The sequence below is a fragment of the Chanodichthys erythropterus genome, chromosome 14 (genome assembly GCF_024489055.1).
Source record: "Chanodichthys erythropterus isolate Z2021 chromosome 14, ASM2448905v1, whole genome shotgun sequence".
NCBI classification, from domain to species: Eukaryota; Metazoa; Chordata; class Actinopteri; order Cypriniformes; family Xenocyprididae; genus Chanodichthys; species Chanodichthys erythropterus.
This window is the reverse complement of record NC_090234.1, coordinates 23,527,366-23,550,198: the sequence shown is the minus strand read 5'-3', so window position 1 is coordinate 23,550,198 and position 22,833 is coordinate 23,527,366. Positions and strand designations below refer to the sequence as shown.

The 22,833-nt window shown below is 38.9% G+C and overlaps 1 protein-coding gene across 8 annotated transcripts in view; it reads right to left on the bottom strand.

The window, feature by feature from the left end:
* Positions 1 to 1,037: 1,037 nt before the first annotated feature.
* LOC137036484 (protein mono-ADP-ribosyltransferase PARP4-like) overlaps positions 1,038 to 22,833 on the bottom strand; it is a 38,304-nt gene continuing 16,508 nt past the window's right edge. For 3 of the 8 annotated variants that reach the window (XM_067410687.1, XM_067410685.1, XM_067410688.1), the window contains 13 exons: positions 22,449 to 22,636; positions 22,267 to 22,366; positions 21,983 to 22,153; positions 21,608 to 21,688; positions 21,423 to 21,503; positions 21,234 to 21,329; positions 20,505 to 20,750; positions 19,932 to 20,140; positions 18,886 to 19,835; positions 2,519 to 2,667; positions 2,323 to 2,425; positions 2,109 to 2,241; positions 1,038 to 2,034 (listed from right to left, as the gene is read on the bottom strand). In XM_067410687.1, coding sequence (XP_067266788.1) covers positions 1,833 to 2,034; positions 2,109 to 2,241; positions 2,323 to 2,425; positions 2,519 to 2,667; positions 18,886 to 19,835; positions 19,932 to 20,140; positions 20,505 to 20,750; positions 21,234 to 21,329; positions 21,423 to 21,503; positions 21,608 to 21,688; positions 21,983 to 22,153; positions 22,267 to 22,366; positions 22,449 to 22,636 — 2,709 coding nt within the window. In that variant the 3' untranslated portion in view covers positions 1,038 to 1,832. Of the gene's footprint in view, positions 2,035 to 2,108; positions 2,242 to 2,322; positions 2,426 to 2,518; positions 2,668 to 2,792; positions 3,737 to 3,832; positions 4,033 to 4,137; positions 4,282 to 5,348; positions 5,445 to 5,537; positions 5,619 to 5,732; positions 5,814 to 6,110; positions 6,282 to 6,394; positions 6,495 to 6,576; positions 6,765 to 7,062; positions 7,134 to 7,289; positions 7,498 to 7,620; positions 7,759 to 7,877; positions 7,957 to 8,117; positions 8,162 to 9,053; positions 9,219 to 9,294; positions 9,382 to 9,470; positions 9,603 to 9,889; positions 10,033 to 10,369; positions 10,518 to 10,618; positions 10,803 to 10,922; positions 11,022 to 11,508; positions 11,641 to 11,720; positions 11,873 to 12,212; positions 12,372 to 13,031; positions 13,170 to 13,279; positions 13,439 to 13,544; positions 13,644 to 13,723; positions 13,803 to 13,941; positions 14,048 to 14,352; positions 14,555 to 14,808; positions 14,948 to 15,087; positions 15,315 to 17,668; positions 18,139 to 18,212; positions 18,346 to 18,426; positions 18,530 to 18,622; positions 18,772 to 18,885; positions 19,836 to 19,931; positions 20,141 to 20,504; positions 20,751 to 21,233; positions 21,330 to 21,422; positions 21,504 to 21,607; positions 21,689 to 21,982; positions 22,154 to 22,266; positions 22,367 to 22,448; positions 22,637 to 22,833 lie in introns of those variants that run through there. The other 5 variants (XM_067410691.1, XM_067410692.1, XM_067410689.1 and 2 more) reach the window with 5 other exon arrangements.

Below are 22,833 nucleotides of genomic sequence, written 5' to 3'. Positions count from 1 at the left end.
CTGTCAGAGTTTGAAGGACTGCTGTTGCAAAATTAAACCATACTACGAAAGGCGGTATGAGGAGCTTCTGTCTGTGGAAACAGATAAACACCTGGACAAAAAATAGCCAAAAAGAGAGCAAAAAGGATATGTTCAAATTACATTGTTGCTATTGAAAATAGTGAGTTTAACACAACCACACAAATGTCTGAAGAGGCTAGGAAGGCTTTGTCTGAAATATCTCGCCCCAATTTTTATAGGCCTACACCAGATCTTTCTGGAAACATGAACCATGCATGACGGCACGTCTGTTTGATATAATTTGTCGCATTTTATAATTTGCCTCATTTGTAACAATAATTCATCTAGAGGATATGCCTATGTGTATTTCTTATTTGTTTTTGAAAAGAAAATCAATGAAAAAATCTAATGTTTCCATTGTTTTATGAATTCAATTCTAAAAAAGTATCCTCTACATCAAGATTAAACTAGCATTGGGTGTTTCGTGCTACTAATAAATACAAATTGCAAAACAAACAATTCCACCCTACTAAAAAAAATAATAATACAGTAATCTGATTGTCAGACAGCCAAAACTTTCTGTTAAAGAAGCCTATATCTTTGATATTTTGTGTTTCTGCCTGACCAGAAGTGAGGGGTGACAGTGACTAAAGTAATCAGGCACAAATGCTAAATAGTTGCTATAATTACAAATGGCTCTACAAAGAAAATCCTAGTCTATGATTGTAAAGATTTATTGTATATACTATGATTATTTTAATTAATATTATTTATTTTTGCCAAAGAAAGTTTAGTATGGAGCATCAGTGTCTGCTTACACAGAATATGAGACATTCCGTGACTGTGTGTGCAGCTCCTTGAGACATTGTAACAACAATTAATCTACAGTATATGTCTATATCTCATTTGTTTTTTGTATTTTCTGTTAATCAGTTTCAAAGATCAGATTCTACCACATTCTACTTCATACCACAGTCCAAACCCAAGTGTATGTTTATTTTTTACTGTCACTCACTATGTGGTTATATAATTATACTGTAACATGAAAAACACATACACTTCACATAAAATGATGCTTTAATAAACTGTTTTAAAACCACTAAAATAGACCAAACATAAAATAAATTATCATCCTATTGACATATTTGGCTTTCAAGGTGGTCTTTATTTTTTAAAAATACACTTCCACCAAAAAGTATCTGGACTAAAAAATCTTAATGTCTGAATCCCTTGATTGAATGCAATTTATACATCCACTAAAAATCACTTTGAGACCTGAATTTATTGGCAAATGGCATTTTTTTTACATATCTAATGCAATTCAGACATTTTACGAGACAATTTTCCAAATATATTGTTGTTCATCCAAAAATCAGCAAACATAAACTGAAGCTCAGCCATTCTTGACATGCGAGAACAAACCTCATTGATTCTTGTGGAAGCTCAAACGTGCTGACGTATCACGAGAGAATGAACTTCACATTCTTGACTAAAACTCAATGCTGTAAACATTGTTCGCTGATTAATGTTTATATGTGACTATGATTAATAAATGCCTAAATGAATCTAATCATCATATACAGTGATAGTATCTCTTCAGAAGACTTATAAGTCCCTCAATTCATGTGGATTTATTTTGCAATCTTTTTATGAACATTTTGAAACGTCAGAGTTTTGGGTAAACAGACTTTCAATGGAGGGACAGAAATGTTTAATTAAAAATGTCTTCATTTGTGTTCCGAAGATGAACAAAAGTCTAAGGACTTGGAACTACATGAGTATAAAATAACAAGCAGCAACTGTAAATGAAGAGAGAAGTGTGTGTCCAGTTTCTACATGACTGATACACCCACACGTCTCTCCAGAACAGCTTTGAGAGGGGAATATGGGTTTGGAGAATCACAGCCCAGCAATTGACGTGTAGATGATTCCCAATCCCGGCCGATCTCCAGCCGGCTGCACACACACGGATACTGTCTGTCTGTCCGACAGGCCCAGTCCACGGCTCTCTTCACTGCCTCCCAGTGCATCGGTCTGAATGGAGAAGAGCACAAAGTTACGGATCCAAAAATACAAGAGTGAATCACTATGAGGACGTGTGCTCGTACCTGGGCTCCTGGGACTCTTTCAGCCGGAAGAGAGACTCGAGCAACTGTCCCACTGCCAGCTTCTTCACCCGGATCAGTTGCAGCACCAGCAGAGTCGCCACCAGTCTCAGAATGTCCACGTGAGCCTTCACACCTGACAGACAAAACATGTGACTGATTAACTGATTCTGACTGTCTGAAAAATAAAGTAAATTTGACTTCAAAAAACTTATACCAAAGGAACGGATGCCTTTCTCCTTAAGGAAGACATTGGCAAAAAAGTCTACGTCCAGGTTGAGGAAGCTGCTCAGCCTCTCAGTGCACTCCCAGTATCCATCCTACATCCAAACACAACACATACATTCATATTCCCTTGACTTACACATTTACATACTGTATATAATGTAGTTTATTAAATTATATGTAAAAACCTCATGTTGAAGCTCAAACAGCTCATTCCAGGCCACTGTGCCAGGTCTGCTTGCTTTATCTGCCCTTACTGAAAGATTCAGGATGTTGTCAAGCTGTCTGTATTTTTCTGTCCTAGGAAGACCAATCTTAGGAATGCTATGTTGTTTATCTTCATGGAGACAAAGTATATAAAGACAAGACAATGATATAAAAATTAGACAATTTTTTCAAAGATTTTTCCCTCCAAATCAACATTGATCACAGAGGAAACCTCATCAATGTGAGCCAACTTACACTGTACTGAATCTGCAGTGCCTAGTTGCTGTTGTAGCTTTTGTCCTTGTACTTGTTTTTGTGTTGCTTGGTGCATTGGTTGTGGTTGTTGTAGATAAATTGCTTCAGAATGTCCAGTGGATGAGGAACCAAAACGGCCAAAAGGCTCATTTGTACTTTGGAGGAAATCATCACAGCCACTTGATGTAGGGGAAGATATACTTGATGTATATATTACGGGAAGACGAAGGACCTCGGGGCCGGCAGCCCTGCTACTCCTTGAAAAAGTGTCCACCCTTCCAAAACCAGTAAGAGGAGGAGTAAGGCTGGAACTGTTTAGACTGTATGAGTACTGCTTAGATGCAAAACGAGGAGGAAGAGGACGACCTGCAAAGTCAGGAGTTGTAGTGGCAGGCTCAATCTCTGAGAAACTGTGAAGGGCAGGAGTTTCATTTGTTGAAAAAGATGCGCCCACCCTGCTAAAAAAAGCTGGAGGAGCAGAGCTGGGAGACGAGTACGACACAGGTGCAAGATTAAAAGGCTGAGGAGGACCTGTAAAGAGACAAGCTGAGGTGTCTAGATTGGGTGCTGCGGCACGGCGAAGGGCATAAGTTTTACTCTTCAAGCGAGGGGCATAAGTTATATTCTTATGGCGAGGGGAAGAAGTTCCACTCGTGCTGCTAAAGGAATCAAGGCTGCATTCTATGGAAAGAGATTCCGCTGATGCAGAATTAAGATGGGGAGGAGGCACTGAGGCAGCAGGTGGAGGTGGAGGTGGAGGGGGAAGCCTGTCAGTCACGGAGTCAGATATGGACTCATATCTGGCATCAACAGAAGGAGGTTGAGAAGAAATCCAGTTAGTGAGGGAGGGAGGTTCCATTGATCCACGAATGACACCAACTTGATGAGGAAGGGGATCACCAAATAAGGCACCTACAGGAGTCGTGTCTGTTTGGGATTCAAGGCTGTAATTTGAGGAGAAAGGTTCAAATGAGAAACAGGCAAATTCATGGTGAAAAGGCATTGAGGTGGCAACTTGGGTGGTAGTAGGAGGAAGTAACCTGTCACTCATGGTGGCACCACCAGAAGGAGGAGGAGAAGGTTTCAATGTCTCAATAAGATCAAGATCCATATCAACATCCACTGAGAGGAGACAGGCTTCTTGATAATAAGATTCATATTCATCATAATCTGCTCCTCCATAACAATCCAGCAGATCAGGAGACATGGAGCAGCTACTGGACGATTCCGCTGCATCTGTCTGAGAAAAAAAAAAGGTTGAGAATACTGAAGATCTGAGTACTGAATGATGTCAGATTGGATCACTACACTACGTGACAACAGCTGTAATGAACTCTTTTGTTACGTATATGTGATCTTCTTCAGCAGCAATAATATGCGCAGCCTTGAGCTTCTCTTCAGTCCAGCCCATATATGGCAAAATATCCACATCCTCCTCTGATATGAGTTTAGGAATATCTGTCAATCCAGTGTCAAGCTCATTCTGGTCCTACAAAGAGCAAATAAGGACACAAAATTCATTTTAGTTTATCTTTCATTTATCACACTTTAGCAGATGTTGATATATCAGACAAATATATGGAATATTTTCATTATCAATATTTGGAAGATTTTCATTATCTAGCATCTGCAATAAATCTTGCTGGTGTGCATCTTGAGACAAAACAATGGCACTGATATATTTTCAGATAGGTCAGTACAAATTGCTTTAAGTTAAAACAGCTCAAACATGCATGTTATTCTGAGCTTAAGCCTTGTTTCTGAAACCAGGGTTTAGTGTCCAAAGTAGGAAAATGCAATTCACAATGTGCACAGATGGTTACCTTTTATTTTTTATTAATTGTTTTATAAAAACTAATAATTAAATTAGGCAGTTACAAGGAAAAGCTGCCTAAAACCATGTAAGAACCATAATTTGAATAACTAAATGATTAGACATTAAAAGAATAAATGCTTGAGAAAATGATGTCTTAAACTTGTTTTATTAAGTTTATGCATTAAGAGTAATAAAAAAGTAATATGTAATGCTATTTATGTACATTTGTTTGGTCACTCTTTATTCTATAATGATTTGTTCTGTTTTACTATAGAAGCATCTTCACAAATAGGCATTTACTATGAAAGAAAGATGGGGCAGCATAGTTTGAGTTTTTTGATTGTTTCTCTTGACTACGAAAGAAATTTTCAGTAAACAATTGAAACTTGAACAAAAACTTTGCCCGAAAGAACAATGAAATATTACTGCTACACATTTAAGCCCAGTTTCACAGACAAGGCTTAGATTAAGCCCTGATTAGCCTTAGTTCAATTAGGACATTTAAGTAGCTTTTATACACTTTCCCTAGAAAAAAAAAAAAACATTGCTGGTGTGCATCTTGAGACATAACAAAGGCACTGACATATTTTAAGATAGGTCAGTACAAGTTGCTTTCAGTTAAAACAGCTCAAACATGCATTTTAGTCTGGGACTAAAAATCTTAATTTTACAGATTTATAAATTAGATTTAAGTTGTTGAATTAATTTATTCATTTTTAATACATTATCAGTAATCATACCCTCTCTTCAATGGCGAAAAAGCTTGTGAACTGGGACAAGATGGAGAACTCTTTACTGAGCTCAATGATGTAGGACTTCAGCTCTGCTTTCTTCCCCTGTTAGAGAGACACAAGACAGCAAATCAAGTTCTTCTGTTAGCAGATTTGCCAGTTCTAATAAAAACAGCAACATGCAGCCAAATATTGTACCTCATGTTCTGCCTCATTGTTGCCTAGAATGCCATCTTCATAATCTCTGATGATCGCTCTTGCTGTTAACTTGTGAAGGAACTACACACACACACACACACACACACACACACACACACACACACACACCTCAAATGTCTGATAAACAACTGATGATGTTTCAGATTATATGAAGTATTGAAGATGCTCACTCACAGTTCCTTTCGTCTTTTGTAGTTCTGTGGTGGAAACCATTGTTTTGATCTCATTCCCACTCAAATCACCAAACAGTGTGGCCTAAAAGAGTGAATATTACACAATTAACAATAAATAAATACATATAAATAAATAGCTGGGTATTAGATATTTTGATCTTGATAAATCTCACTCTGAAAATGCTTCATAAGGTGATGTTTTTAACCACTGTATTCAAGGAGATTGAATAAAAATTATAATTTAAGATCTAAAATACTGCAGAAATTTCATTAAAAATAATCAAGGCATGTTTTCCACATGCTTGTCACTAAATGAACATAAGAAATAATATAATCATTTTCATTAATATGCACCAATATATCAATACAGCAGGTCTACCTGAGTGCAGTGCGGCACAAAGCCGTATATGAGAGTGTGACAGTCACTGAAGAGGGCGTGAAGCTGTGAGGGGGCTTGAACAGGAGGGGGCGCTGTGGGATTAAACTGCTGCCACTTCACTGCCACTGATCTGCAGCCTGGAGACTCCATACGCTGAACCTGAGCGCGCACCTGAAATTACCAGCAAGTCTGTAAATATCAAGCCTCAGAGCGGCCCATGTTGAAAAGATAATGCTCCTTTTTTGTTAATAAAAAGCAACAATCCAATGAAAAGCGTGATTCACCTTCTCTGCCCAAGTGTGTTTCATCTTGGTGTCAAAAAATTCATACGTTCCTCCACTGGCTTGAGCCAAAGCTCTGAGCATATGACGATTAGCTGTCAAGCTAGAGAAACACAATCAAACTGTAGGTTCAGAAATTAACTAGAGTGAGAAATAGATTTGTGTTGAACTCTTCAAAGGCAGACCTGAGTCCGCAGGTGAAGAGGCGCGTGTGGCAGGAGTTTTCTCGGACCAGCTGTAGGGTCAGAGGCTGATTCTGAACATGTCCATCAGAGAGCAGCAGGATGTTCCTCACGCCCCGACAGGGAGGCAGCAAGCTCAGGATACGGAGAGGACGCCACAGCTCAGTGCCGCCACCAGCACCACTACAGGACTGAAGACACCAGACATGCAATGATAAGCAAATCAACTTTAGTGATCAACTTTAGTGATTAATCAAGGGGTCAAGGTTCAGCTGGTTAGTGTGGTACAGTTAGACCCTGATGGCAGATGCTGTAACTACAACACTATGGTGGCAAAACATCTTAAGTTCAAATGAAGTGAAGATGATGCATTATGGGAATGGAATGATGTCTCTTGATGAAAGGAATCAAAAAACCTGAAGAATATCTCAGTATGTCCCCTTTCAAAACACAGAAACACTCATCTTTAGGCATTTTAACATTACTCACCATAATAAAATTTCTGGCTGGTTCAGATGCTTCATCTAAAGGCACTGGTGCAGGAAAAGCTTCCTTGTAATCTTAAAAACACACATTTTAAGAATAACATGTCAATATGTGAATGAACAGTTCTTCATCCATAATGCTTCACTACAAATCACAAGAATAATAGGGAAATGAAAGTATCAACATGATGATCACTAGAAGAGCAGCAGACTGTCTCAGTGAGCACTAACCAGTGCTGAAAGAGATGATGTTGATCTTCAGTGAGCGGTCCAGAGATTTGAGGACTTGAAGGGCAATCCTGCGGGCGTTCAGCATGGCGTCTCCCTGCATGGACTTGGAGGAGTCCAGTAGGATGACCACATCGCTCACACTGGACGGACCTCCAGAGCTGGACACCCCGCTTGACTTAAAGTCTGGATAAAACACCAGCATGCAGGCCTGCAGGGATCAGAGAGTGTCAGAGAAGGACCGATCTGTGTGGATTTCAGGTCTGGGTGTGTGAAGGAAAGAGAGACATTTTTGTCTGCTGTATGAATCAGATGTGACTGATCGTTTCATTACCTGACTATCTTTATCCGGATGGTTCTCGACCCACATCCTGGGCATGTGGATATTAGAAAGACTGAAGGACACCTGTAACCCTTCAGATCCAAGAGTTTGTCCCGGTAACGTGCTGATCACTGCCTTACAGTCTGTCATCTGAACAGGAAAAACACTGATACTGTTAATAATACCGTAATTAACCAAATATGTTTTATTTTCTTCAGACAATATAACAAGTATTTAGTAAGAAAATCCACAAATATGAGTAAAATAACCTTGGTTTTGATGCGGTGAGAAGAGCTCAAGTTGATGATCTCGTAAGGCATTTCAATGGACATAGACAGAGAAAACTCCCTGAGGAAAGAGAAAGGAACAAATGAAAGAGAGTGTGATGTTATGAAGACAACATGGTTTGCTAAATAAAATAATTGACTTTTATATTGTTACTCATCAGCAGATGCATTTTGATTTTTAGTGAATTTCTCTGTGGATTCTCCAGCGTTTGAGACTCTCACCCTTCTGACTGAAGCTCCGTCACACCGATCTTTTCAACAGTTGTCTGAAACACAACACAACTTCTTTCTTTAATGGACTAAATGTAAGTTAATACACTGTAAATTATAGGAATGCACCAATATGTACATTTGGCCAGTACTTATAAAGATGATTCTTTATTTTTGGAAGTCAATAACCAATATATCAGCCGATAAATCTAAATCTTAATGAAAATGTTTGAGAGCCTGATTACAAAAACAAAAGGCTCACTAAAAAAAGCACTTCAACATAAATCAAACATATACAGTGGAAAACTGCTTTTGACTCTAATGAACAAAGAAACTGCAAGGAAATATCTAGATTTACCAAATGTAGCCTAGTTTGAACTAGGTAAGGATTTCTTAACTTTTAAAATGATTTTTTTTTTTTTTTTTTCATTTCTTTCATTTCTATGGCCAACTTTCTTTTCTAAAAAAATCTATTGCCTGACCAAAAATATCATTACACATAAATAATGCAAAGTAGTCATTGGACAACATTACTTTCATAAAGAATTAAAATACATGTGCCAGGGATAAATACATGTGCCAGGGATAAATAAATAAAATATTAAGTTTACTCAGATCCAGCATGTTTGTATATTTAAGAACAGGTACAGTAGCACAACTAGAAATGGTATGGGATTGTATGACCTTTTTGCTGCTTCGTCTGTGAAGACACCAATCAAATCATGATGGTGAGCAGTGTGCATCTGTGTGGCTCAACAGGAAGAAATAATCCATAATTTATCAGCTTTAATATATTGGCTTAATTTTCTTATTGGCTCGATTACAATGACATTAAAAATAAGCATTTATCGGCCGGTTCATATATAGTGGACAATATGATATATTGTGCATCCCTAGTAACTCAAACAGTAGTTTAAAAACAGTGACTGAAGACCAGCCGTGTCGTACCTGAGTCGTCTGATTAAGGGCGGCGCTCTGTTGCCATGGTGCCACACTGCCAGCCAATGAGAAGACTATAGAGCCTGATCTCACCACCAGCTCAGTGATGAACGTCACCTTGATCAAAACTGTGGCTCCGGGAGGAAGGTTCCCCACGCTGATTGTAAATACATCCTGCCTCACATAAACACATGACCTTAAAGAAGCCTTCTGATACAATATCAGAAAGAAACAGTAGAAAGTAACTCACCGGTGCATCCTGGTCCATCAGGTAGGCTCCATGGCCTTTTTCTATGGCTTGCTTGTACTCCTTACGAGCCTGTTCTTTTTCCTTTACCTACAGGACAAAGAAAGACATTGAAAACTGATGAGAAAGCAGTTATGAAGAGCAGAGGCTGTATTCGACAAAATCTGAATGACCTGCACCTTTCCAATGACGTGTTTTCCATTGATAAAGGCTTCAAATCCACACACTGCTGCCGTCTCCTCCAGCGGAAAGACGTACTTTGCTTCAATGGGAACAGCACTCTTGTTTGTGTAGGTCTGAAAAATGATGACCTGGTGACAGAGCAGAAAAAGATTTGGTTATGGTTGAAGTTTGAAATTGTCGGTATAATTTCATCATTCTTTCTGGCTTTTATTTTTAAGTTTTTTTTAACTTCTTAATCACCTTGTCATGTATTTTTTCCCTTATGCCCACCATTTTTTATATTTCATAACATTGTTTAACAAGTGAACCTTGGAGTGAGAGAAAACAGTGATGCTTTGACTGAAAAACTCTCTCACTGCACTGCCTGCTTTATATCGCTCATATACTCGCAGTAACATCAACTGTAGAATCACACCTGACACAGTAGGTCCATCAGCTTGCACCTCACATTGACAGCCTGAAGAGGAAGTTTCTGACCACTGCTGTCCAACAAACCTGCAGTCATCTCCTCCAGAGGGTTCTTAGTGGACTCCAAACCCTCACTGTCATCACTGGACACTAAAGAAACACATCAAACAAAATCCAGTGATGAACTTCACAAATCCAAACAAAAGCATTCAGCATTAGAGAGTATCAGATGAATTCCTGAGGAATGATTTTCCTCTCCAACATGTCTCCATGTTCACCATAATTATGAGGAGTTGTTCAGCGTGACTCAAACTTTGGTCACTGTTGTGCTATATGTTGAATCGCTGCCCACATGGATATGGGCTCCACCATCATGTAGTTAGATTTTTATGGATTTTAATGGATTTGACAGCCCTTGCTATCATCTACAGATTCCTCCACATATAAAAGCTCTCTCTACATGTCCTGTTCACTGAACGTTACTCACAGACGTCAGACGTGTCAGCGAGCTGTGTGAGCTCCACAAAGGTGTTGATACGAGGCTGGAACTCTTTTAGCTCGTCCCCCTCCAGAGTGTACTGAACCACATACTTCAGTCTGATCTGCTCTGTGTTATAGACGACAAACTCATCATCCTGTCAAATACAAACCCACAGACACAAACACAAAGCTCACATTAGATCCCCAAAACATGAGCAGAACATTTAAGTACATAGAAAATGACTAAGAAAAGCACCTCAAATTCAGAGAGTCTGTTGGGGGTGCGGCGGACTCCATGTACGCTGTGGTAGCCATCAGGGGCGCAGGTCAAAGTGGCATCTTTCTTCAGCAGGTCTTTGCAGCGACCCAACGCCACTTCACACACCAACAGCAGCCGAGAGCCGTCAGTTACACTGGGCTTGGAGTATTTCACACTGGTCCTTTAACACAGAGAAAAAAAAACTTACTGACTGACTCAAATCTTCAGTTGTCATGAAAATGGAGTCAAAGTGTTTATAAATCTGTTATATTAAAGGATGGTAATGCAGAAGACCACTGACTTTAGAGAGTTACTGAAGTAGATTCCTCCTCCAAGATTCCCGATATCCGTCCTCTCAATTCCATGCTGTTCGACTCCAACTCTGGGCAGCAGCAGACCTCTACATAGAATATTTCATCAGAAATGTATATTTAAAAATGAACAAATGATATTACATGATTATTGCAGAAGGGTAAATCATTGAGTAGACATTACAAAAATTACTTCTGTCAATTTAGTCTGTTTTTTTTTGTTGTTTTTTTTAAAGTTTTTCAGGGTAGGCCTACATGATGATTTTAGTATTGCTAATTTCCTCTATTTTTAGATTTCGATTACTTTTGCTATCATTTATAAATAATTTAATAACAAGGTTAAATATAATCATATTCCATTTAATGCAAATCTCAACAATGATGTCGATTTTTGTACATTACAATGTTGGGATTCCTAAATTCACTTAATATCAGCCATAACAAGAAACACGGTTCAATCACACTCACTGAATCGGTCTTCTCTTACTCCTCCACAGTATATGGTCTGTCATAGACATAGGTTTGTGTGGTTTTCTCACTGTATGTAAATATATTTTTTAAAGAATATGCTCTTACCTTGACAGTATTCCAACAAAACTACTGGGACTAGTGGAGTGAAGGAGGGGCTTAATGTTGCCTAAATCCTCCCAAAACATCTGAAGCTCCACCCCTCTGCTTACCCGCAGAATCTGCTGAATCTGAACAGGCCTGTAGTGGACACAACATTAACACCATCATAATATATTCATGTTTGAACTTCAGACCTCAATCACCACCATCAAGTTTACCTGTCCTGAAGCAGTTGAGAGACAACATGAAACTCAGGGTTTAGTGGCGGAACAACCTCAATGCTGCACCTCAGAGCTCGATACTTTCCCACAGACGAGGGCGAGGGGCTTCCCAGAGTGGATTCACTCACATTCAGAATGTCTCTGATCAGCTGAGGACGACAGAAGAGTTAAAAGTTAAAGTCTGCACTGTGGAGTTAAAAATCCAGATTGGAGAATCTACAAAAATACCCAAATGTGAAGGAATTTCATTCAGTATTTGTTTGACTGTCTTTAATTTATGTTGATTTATATTACATAATCATTGTATTACAGTAATGATGTATCTATATAACTGAGAAACATTTTTGAGAATAATGAGTATTACAAAACAAAAACAAAAATATGAGGTAAAAAGAGCTTCATTATCACGAAAACAATGACAAAACTTAGATAAAATCTTAATAGTCATAAAGGAGTAATAACTGTATACTATAATTGCATACGTGTTACCTGACAAAGGTCTAGTTTCTGAGACACAAGCTTGTGTTTGGAAGGAGGGTCGATCATTCTGAGGGGTAGAAGAGTGTTGACCTCCTCTAGCAGGGCCTTGACTTCATCCTCTTTCTGAGTCTTTTGTGCCTGCAGTAACAATCCCTCCACCCTGCTCACCTGCAACAGTACAGAGTCATTAAACGAGACTTTCCTCCAAAAAAAACAAAACGCCCCCTATAGGTCGTTTTTCAAGCACCTTATTACGACCTGTATTTATGTTTTAAAGTCACGCACCCTCTTGCTGGCGTAAAAATAATGACAGTGTTGTGTTACGTCTGTCGTCATGAAATGACGTATGACTGTTGTTACCAATCAAAATGCGTGTTCATTTAAATGCAATGTGTGGAGTTTTTACACCATTTCTCTTATTTCCATTTAGCAAAACTCTTTTTTTTTTATTAACGATTAAATCCAGCCCATCCCTAAACCTACCCCTTAGTGATTTATAGTGCATACTCTTTATGAGCACATGTGTTCCCTGGGATCGAGCCCACGATCACATGATCACATAATTTGCATATTGTTATTGCAATGCTCTGCCACGAAAAGCTACACGAAACCCGAAAAATGACACAGATAAAAGGGAACAATGCATTAAAATGAAAGTGTCCTGTTGTCGAGAGGGGCACCACTTTAGTAAACGCTCCTTATGGGACATATAGTAGGGAAGTGACAAACGACCTATATGGTCGTATTGGTTGGAGAACATGTTGCACTAAACACACAATATTCATGTGAGCTTCATGACTAGATGTGTGTGTTTAAACTCATTCTCACATCATTAAGGCTGATACTGGAGACGGGGACTGTCAGGATGTTACTAAGGGAACCAAGAGCTTCGGTCCAGACCAGCTCCACAAAGACGCCAACTTCCTGTGATAATGTGCTGCAGTTCAGCTTCTCCTCCAACAGAAGCTAATTAAAAGAGTGAACAACACTAGTTACAAACCCATTGGACATGTTATATATGCATATACTGTACAGTGTCAAATGAATAAATTGATCTGTATATCTGTTTATCTAACCTGCTGCAGGCTGTAGGATGCCAAGCGCTCAACCTCAGGAGGAAGTGTGTGAGTCTTTGTGAATCCTTGTGTCTCCATCTCCTTCATCAACAGCAGATACGCTTCCACAGCATCCTCAGACGTCACACAGCACACAATCTTGTCCTGCACCACTGCGCTCTGTATTGAGTGTCAAGACTGTCAAGTTTCATTACCTCTCTCACAATATATGAGTCCTATGATAACAACATCTAAACAGTTTAAATGGTGTTTGAGTTGATCAAACCTCAGTTTCACTCAAGATTGAACACAACACACGATACTGCTGGCCTGCTCGTCCTCTGGCACTCTGCAGCTCCAAAACAGACAAAGTCTTGGGTTTGACCTGCAACACAGACATGAAAACACTTTCAAACTCAGGCAGTGATCAGTGAGATCAGTGGAAATAAGACATTTCTCACTCACCCTCTCAAAAACTGAATACTTGGCCACTTGAAAATGTGAAGGAAATTCAGGCAGGTCATGGTCGCCTTCTTTGTAAACTCTGCATTGGGTAAATTAAAGGATGAAGTCAGGTAAACTATCACATCTAAACTGATAGAAACTGATGTGAAAAAGTAGAATAATTAATAAACTTCTCAATAACACTCCAGCAGTGACAGTGACAAAAAACAAAAGCGCACCTGAACCTGCCGAGATGAGGCCCATCCTTCTCAAGAGTCTCAATCTCAGTCTTTGGGAGTTCAGACTGACCTTTGAGCTTCTCTTTTTTTAGTATCTGGGTCGACACTTTATGGTGGAAAACAACACTATGTCAACAGTGCCACAAAAATGCATGCTTTATCATTTAATACTCTTATAACCTAAATGTAATGTCAAATACACTTTACAACAAAAAAGTACAGCAAACTAAGAGCACAAACGTACACAGATACTGAAAACACACCCAGTGTTAGCAAATACAACTAATCTGGCTGTGACACTCCCATCCATTGTGTGCCTCCCCCTCCATTCACATCTCATGTGACTTGACACAAACATCTGTTCAATACTGAACTGATTGATTTAAATTAGGTGGTTTAGGAATCTCTGACCTGGATGAGAGATGAATTCAGAAGTGGGATAAGCCGGCTGTGATAAGCAGGCCAAATCATGCTCCGTCAAAGGCAGGAGATGCCCTTCATCCAGACAGCTCCACACATACTGGATCCCAACCACTGGGATCTGGAGCTTCTGGATACTTCGCTGCCGGTTACTGCTCAGGTCATTCACACTGCTGGTGACTACAAAAGAGCACTGGAGAAGAAAAAAGCAGGTCAGAAGATACACTGCAGCTCTTTACTGACTTTAGTAGGACTATTGCACTGTAGTGAGAAATAACATGAAATTACCCTTAGTTCATTTTAAACAAATCAAATGTTTGTACACTGTGTCAGTGTCATATGAAACCCAACTATTGCTAAAACAATCATTTGTGTAACTGCTCTTAGTTTGATTAAAAAGACAATCATGTAGTAGTTATTGAGAAAATATTGATGCGCACTACGAACCTCTCTGTTGATGACATAAGAGATGTTTCCTCCATTATCTAGAAGAGCTAATTTCAGCTTCTTCTTCTCTTTATAAGGCACATTCTTCACATCTACCACCACAGTACAGTTTTCAAACACTGTCATGATGCCACCGTGTCTGAAACATGCCGAGAAAAGCGACAGTAAATAACCTACTGTAAATATAAATATTGATAACATGATGAACACTATAAAACTGAATGTTTCTATTCATTAAACAAAGCAAGCTTAATGCATAATACTTATATTGGTATATACAATTTAAATGATCTTTCTCTTGATATAAAGTATTTAAACAGTCGACAATTATCCAAATCCCGCTGCAGTTTCTCTCTTGATAGTGTTGTCATGTCATGTCATTAGCAGACTGAAGAACATCTTACCGTGAGTCCAGAGACGCGTTTAGATTTTAGGAAAATGTCACTAACGAAGACGTAAATCTGTTGTGCAAAGTTGAGTATAAAAAAGTGCTTCCTGACTCATACATACGGTAAAGACACACCCCCGTTCCTCCCTGAGATTAAAAACAAAACATTAAACGGGCGCCATCCAGTGGTTAAAACGGGAAAAATGCTATCTTAAAGGATTAGTCCACTTTTAAATAAACTTTTCCTGATAATTTACTCACCCCCATGTCATCCAAGATGTTCATGTCTTTCTTTTTTCAGTCGAAAAGAAATTAAGGTTTTTGATGAAAACATTCCAGGATTATTCTCCTTATAGTGGACTTTAATGGGCACCAAACAGTTGAAGGTCAAAATTAGTTTCAGTGCAGCTTCAAATTGTTCTACACAATCCCAGATGAGAAATAAGGGTCGTATCTAGTGAAACCATCGCTCATTTTCTGAAAAACATTTAAAATTATATAAGTTTTAATCATAAATGCTCATCTTGAACTAGCTCTCTTCTTCTTCTCTATTTGAATTCCAGCATTGTAGACGCTGCTAAGCATATTACTGCCCTCCACAGGTCAAAGGTTGAACTAAATTGTTACATACTATTGAACTAGCATATTGCATATAAAAATTAGTTCAAAACTTTGACCTGAGGAGGGCAGTATTACGCTTAGCAGTGTCTACACTGCTGGAATTCAAATAGAGAAGAAGATGAGAGCTAGTTCAAGATGAGCTTATTAAAACTTATATAATTTTCAATTTTTTTCAGAAAATGAGTGATGTGCTGCGTCCCAATTCGCATACTATGCGTCCTAAATAGTATTCGAAAAAAGAATTAGTATGTCCCAAATCGTAGTATGTTGAAATGAGTATTCCAAAGATATCCGGATGGTGTACTTTCTAACGGCTAATATTGCCCATAACACATTGCGCTGTTGACGAGGATTCGATTAGAACTACAAATACGAATAAAAAGTGTTTAAAAACTACAAACATGACAGACGTGCGAGGTATGACGGTTAAGATAAAAGGGCTTGAATGATTAATAAGCAGTTTCTAACCTGACAAAAAGATATTTATTAAATGTTGTCCATATTATATTTCATCTGCAACAGCATTGTGAACTTTTATAACGATGTGTTTGGTCATTAACTTTTAAATGCATCATTATGCAAAGATGAGGAGAGTTCTCTGCATGAAAGACCCATGACTGGCAGATCAACGTGCGACTACATTTCTCTCCGAAACGGAAGAAAATAAATTTAATTCAATGTGGAGGATTTTAACTGTGACAAGATGATTGACAGGGTAGTTTAAACAGTTACAGGTTGAGTAACTAAGCAACAGAACGTCCGTTAAAGACGCAGTTTTGACAAGGTAGTATGTCCAAAAACTTGCATACTCTTCTACTACACACTCAAAAGTATGTACTTTTTCTTTACAAAAACAGTACATACTTTTAGGACGTAGTATAAGTAGGCGAATTGGGACGCAGCAATGGTTTCACTAGATAAGACCCTTATTTCTCATCTGGGATTGTGTGGAACAATTTGAAGCTGCACTGAAACTAATTTTGACCTTCAACTGTTTGGTGCCCATTGAAGTCCACTATAAGGAGAATAATCCTGGAATGTTTTCATCAAAAACCTTAATTTCTTTTCGACTAAAGAAAGAAAGACATGGAACTCTTGGATGACATGGGGGTGAGTAAATTATCAGGAAAAGTTTATTTAAAAGTGGACTAATCCTTTAATTTGATCTAAAATACCATAAACCTTTTAAACCGCTATAAATTAACATTAGATATCCTTCACATTTAAGATAAGCCTTTTGTTTACAGTTTTTTAATTTTATATATATATATATATATATATATATATATATAAAATTTATTTTTTTCATTTCGGCTAATCGAAATTAAAAAGAGAAAATTGTGTTTTATTTTACGTTAAAAATATAATAATAATAATAATAAAACAAACAAACAAGAACCCAAAGATTTTCTTTGATATCACTGACACCGACTCACATTATTTTAATGACGGATAAAAATTGAGCAGACAAACTAGTCCACAAGGATTTTTGCAAAATGAATCTCAAATCTCTACTACAAATACAGTTAATCGCAAGTAACGTGATCACGGCACTCAAATTATTGTGTCCATTTACACATGAATATAATCACAATAACAAATGCTGCTAGTAATTACAAGTGGCTGTACAAGTAATTACTAGTTTGATTATATAGATATATGATTCCCCCATCTCTGGCATCTCTGGTATAAATGGTTTAAAGCACCAGTGTGTAAGTAGATCACTGTGAAACTAATATTTACATGTTTATATATATTTATTTTCATTTTAAAGAAAGACAACACAAGCAAAATTTTCAACAACACACTTGTCATAAATTTTGTTACATTTTAAATGATAAATCAACATACTGCATCATGATCACAGATAATGTGATGAACGACATCAATGGTTGTTCTGCTAGGACATCTGTGTGAACTTGAGGAGAAATTACTTCATACATCCACCAAAATCAGTAGATTACAAAAGAATTATTAGATTAGATGACAAAAATGATTACACTAGATTAAAAAGAACTGATGCCTAGTTCTGAAAAAAAGCTTTAAAATGACACTGGATATTTTCTATATTTTAAGCAAGCAGCAACTGTAAATGAAGAAGGAAGTGTGTGTCCAGTTTCTACATGACTGATACACCCACACGTCTCTCCAGAACAGCTTTGAGAGGGGAATATGGGTTTGGAGGATCAAAGCCCAGTAACTGACGAGTAGATGATTCCCAATCCCGGCCGATCTCCAGCCGGCTGCACACACACGGATACTGTCTGTCTGTCCGACAGGCCCAGTCCACGGCTCTCTTCACTGCCTCCCAGTGCATCGGTCTGAATGGAGAAGAGCACAAAGTTACGGATCCAAAAATACAAGAGTGAATCACTATGAGGACGTGTGCTCGTACCTGGGCTCCTGGGACTCTTTCAGCCGGAAGAGAGACTCGAGCAACTGTCCCACTGCCAGCTTCTTCACCCGGATCAGCTGCAGCACCAGCAGAGTCGCCACCAGTCTCAGAATGTCTGCATGAGCCTTCACACCTGACAGACAAAACATGTGACTGATTAACTGATTCTGACTGTCTGAAAAATAAAGTAAATTTGACTTCAAAAAACTTATACCAAAGGAACGGATGCCTTTCTCCTTAAGGAAGACATTGGCAAAAAAGTCTACGTCCAGGTTGAGGAAGCTGCTCAGCCTCTCAGTGCACTCCCAGTATCCATCCTACATCCAAACACAACACATACATTCATATTCCCTTGACTTACACATTTAGATACTGTATATAATGTAGTTTATTAAATTATATGTAAAAACCTCATGTTGAAGCTCAAACAGCTCATTCCAGGCCACTGTGCCAGGTCTGCTTGCTTTATCTGCCCTGACTGACAGATTCAGGATGTTGTCAGGTTTCACAAAATGTTGTTTCCTAGGAAAACCAATCTTACGAATGCCACATCGTTTATCTTTATGAGACAAAGGATAGAAAGACAAGACAATGATATAAAAATTAGACACGATGGAAAGATTTTTTTTCCTCCTGATCACAGAGGAAACCTCATCAATGTGAGCCAACTTACATTGTACTGAATCTGCAGTGCCTAGTTGCTGTTGTGGTTTTTGTCCTTGTACTTGTTTTTGTGTTGCTTGGTGCATTGGTTGTGGTTGTTGTAGATAAATTGCTTCAGAATGTCCAGTGGATGAGGAACCAAAACGACCCAAAGGCTCATTTGTACTTTGGAGGAAATCATCACAGCCACTTGATGTAGGGGAAGATATACTTGATGTATATATTACGGGAAGACGAAGGACCTCGGGGCCGGCAGCCCTGCTACTCCTTGAAAAAGTGTCCACCCTTCCAAAACCAGTAAGAGGAGGAGTAAGGCTGGAACTGTTTAGATTGTATGAGTACTGCTTAGATGCAAAACGAGGAGGAAGAGGACGACCTGCAAAGTCAGGAGTTGTAGTGGCAGGCTCAATCTCTGAGAGACTGTGAAGGGCAGGAGTTTCATTTGTTGAAAAAGATGCGCCCACCCTGCTAAAAAAAGCTGGAGGAGCAGAGCTGGGAGACGAGTACGACACAGGTGCAAGATTAAAAGGCTGAGGAGGACCTGTAAAGAGACAAGCTGAGGTGTCTAGATTGGGTGCTGCGGCACGGCGAAGGGCATAAGTTTTACTCTTCAAGCGAGGGGCATAAGTTATATTCTTATGGCGAGGGGAAGAAGTTCCACTCGTGCTGCTAAAGGAATCAAGGCTGCATTCTATGGAAAGAGATTCCGCTGATGCAGAATTAAGATGGGGAGGAGGCACTGAGGCAGCAGGTGGAGGTGGAGGTGGAGGTGGAGGGGGAAGCCTGTCAGTCACGGAGTCAGATATGGACTCATATCTGGCATCAACAGAAGGAGGTTGAGAAGAAATCCAGTTAGTGATGGAGGGAGGTTCCATTGATCCACGAATTACACCAACGTGATGAGGAAGGGGATCACCAAATAAGGCACCTACAGGAGTCGTGTCTGTTTGGGATTCAAGGCTGTAATTTGAGAAGAAAGGTTCAAATGAGAAACAGGCAAATTCATGGTGAAAAGGCATTGAGGTGGCAACTTGGGTGGTAGTAGGAGGAAGTAACCTGTCACTCATGGTGGCACCACCAGAAGGAGGAGGAGAAGGTTTCAATGTCTCAATAAGATCAAGATCCATATCAACATCCACTGAGTAGAGACAGGCTTCTTGATAAAAACAATCCACGGAATCATCTTCATCATCATCTGCTCTTCTATAACAATCCCGCAGATCAGGATACATGGAGCAGCTACTTGTCGATTCCGCTGCATCTGTCTGAGAAAAAAAAAGGTTGAGAATACTGAAGATCTGAGTACTGAATGATGTCAGATTGGATCACTACACTACGTGGCAACAGCTGTAATGAACTCTTTTGTTACGTATACGCAGTGGTGTACGGGCGTACTTCCTATTTATTAAATATAGGCATTTGGTTGATGAAACATTGATTGAAATTAAGATACAATTTCTACAAAATGAAATTCACTTTAAAGAAAGACTTACTATAAAACAAAACTTAATGAAGTGGTCAAACTCATGTCTGACCCGGTGACATTTAAAAAAAAAAATAATAATAATATTAGGCTATAGCCCAATATTTAAATATAAATATGAAACTAAATTGGCTACATTTTTATACCTCTGGCCGACGAATGCACCGGCGCATTCTGATGGACTTTTTTTTCCTCATGACAGCTGAAACTGTTGGGGGGGGGCTCACAGACTTGCAGTACGCCACTGCGTATATGTGATCTTCTTCAGCAGCAATAATATGCGCAGCCTTGAGCTTCTCTTCAGTCCAGCCCATATATGGCAAAATATCCACATCCTCCTCTGATATGAGTTTAGGAATATCTGTCAATCCAGTGTCAAGCTCATTCTGGTCCTACAAAGAGCAAATGAGGACACAAAAGTCATTTTAGTTTATCTTAGCTTATCTATACTTAAGCAGATGTTGATATATCAGACAAATATATGGAATATTTTCATTATTAATATTTGGAAGATGTTCATTATATAGCATCTGCAATAAATCTTGCCGTTGGACCTTTAGGTCCAGTTTCAAAGACAGGGCTTAGATTAAGCCAGGATTAGCCTTAGTTCAATTAGGACATTTAAGTAGATATTTAAATGTATTAAAAAAAAAACTTTTTTGCAACATGGGACAAAACAAAGCCCTGACATATTTTAAGACAGGTCAGTGCAAGTTGCTTTCAGTTAAAACAGCTCAAACATGCATTTTAGTTTGGGACTAGCTTAAGCCTTGTCTGTGAAACCAGGGGATAAAATCTTATTTTTACAGATTAATAAATTCAATTTAATTTGTTGAATTAATTTTTAATTCATTTTACATTATCAGTAATCATACCCTCTCTTCAATGGCGACAAAGCTTGTGAACTGGGACAAGATGGAGAACTCTTTACTGAGCTCAATGATGTAGGACTTCAGCTCTGCTTTCTTCCCCTGTTAGAGAGACACAAGACAGCAAATCAAGTTCTTCTGTTAGCAGATTTGCCAGTTCTAATAAAAACAGCAACATGCAGCCAAATATTGTACCTCATGTTCTGCCTCATTGTTGCCTAGAATGCCATCTTCATAATCTCTGATGATCGCTCTTGCTGTTAACTTGTGAAGGAACTACACACACACACACACACACACACACACACACACACCTCAAATGTCTGATAAACAACTGATGATGTTTCAGATTATATGAAGTATTGAAGATGCTCACTCACAGTTCCTTTCGTCTTTTGTAGTTCTGTGGTGGAAACCATTGTTTTGATCTCATTCCCACTCAAATCACCAAACAGTGTGGCCTAAAAGAGTGAATATTACACAATTAACAATAAATAAATACATATACAAATAGCTGGGTATTACATATTATGATCTTGATAAATCTCACTCTGAAAATGCTTCATAGGGTGATGTTTTTAACCACTGTATTCAAGGAGATTGAATGAAATTACAATTTAAGATCTAAAATACAGCAGAAATTTCATTAAAAATAATAAAGGCATGTTTTCCACATGCTTGTCACTAAATGAACATAAAAAATAATATAATCATTTTCATTTATATGCACCAATATATCAATACAGCAGGTCTACCTGAGTGCAGTGCGGCACAAAGCCGTATATGAGAGTGTGACAGTCACTGAAGAGGGCGTGAAGCTGTGAGGGGGCTTGAACAGGAGGGGGCGCTGTGGGATTAAACTGCTGCCACTTCACTGCCACTGATCTGCAGCCTGGAGACTCCATACGCTGAACCTGAGCGCGCACCTGAAATTACCAGCAAGTCTGTAAATATCAAGCCTCAGAGCGGCCCATGTTGAAAAGATAATGCTCCTTTTTTGTTAATAAAAAGCAACAATCCAATGAAAAGCGTGATTCACCTTCTCTGCCCAAGTGTGTTTCATCTTGGTGTCAAAAAATTCATACGTTCCTCCACTGGCTTGAGCCAAAGCTCTGAGCATATGACGATTAGCTGTCAAGCTAGAGAAACACAATCAAACTGTAGGTTCAGAAATTAACTAGAGTGAGAAATAGATTTGTGTTTATCTCTTCAAAGGCAGACCTGAGTCCGCAGGTGAAGAGGCGCGTGTGGCAGGAGTTTTCTCGGACCAGCTGTAGGGTCAGAGGCTGATTCTGAACATGTCCATCAGAGAGCAGCAGGATGTTCCTCACGCCCCGACAGGGAGGCAGCAAGCTCAGGATACGGAGAGGACGCCACAGCTCAGTGCCGCCACCAGCACCACTACAGGACTGAAGACACCAGACATGCAATGATAAGCAAATTAACTTTAGTGATCAACTTTAGTGATTAATCAAGGGGTCAAGGTTCAGCTGGTTAGTGTGGTACAGTTAGACCCTGATGGCAGATGCTGTAACTACAACACTATGGTGGCAAAACATCTCAAGTTCAAATGAAGTGAAGATGATGCATTATGGGAATCGAATGA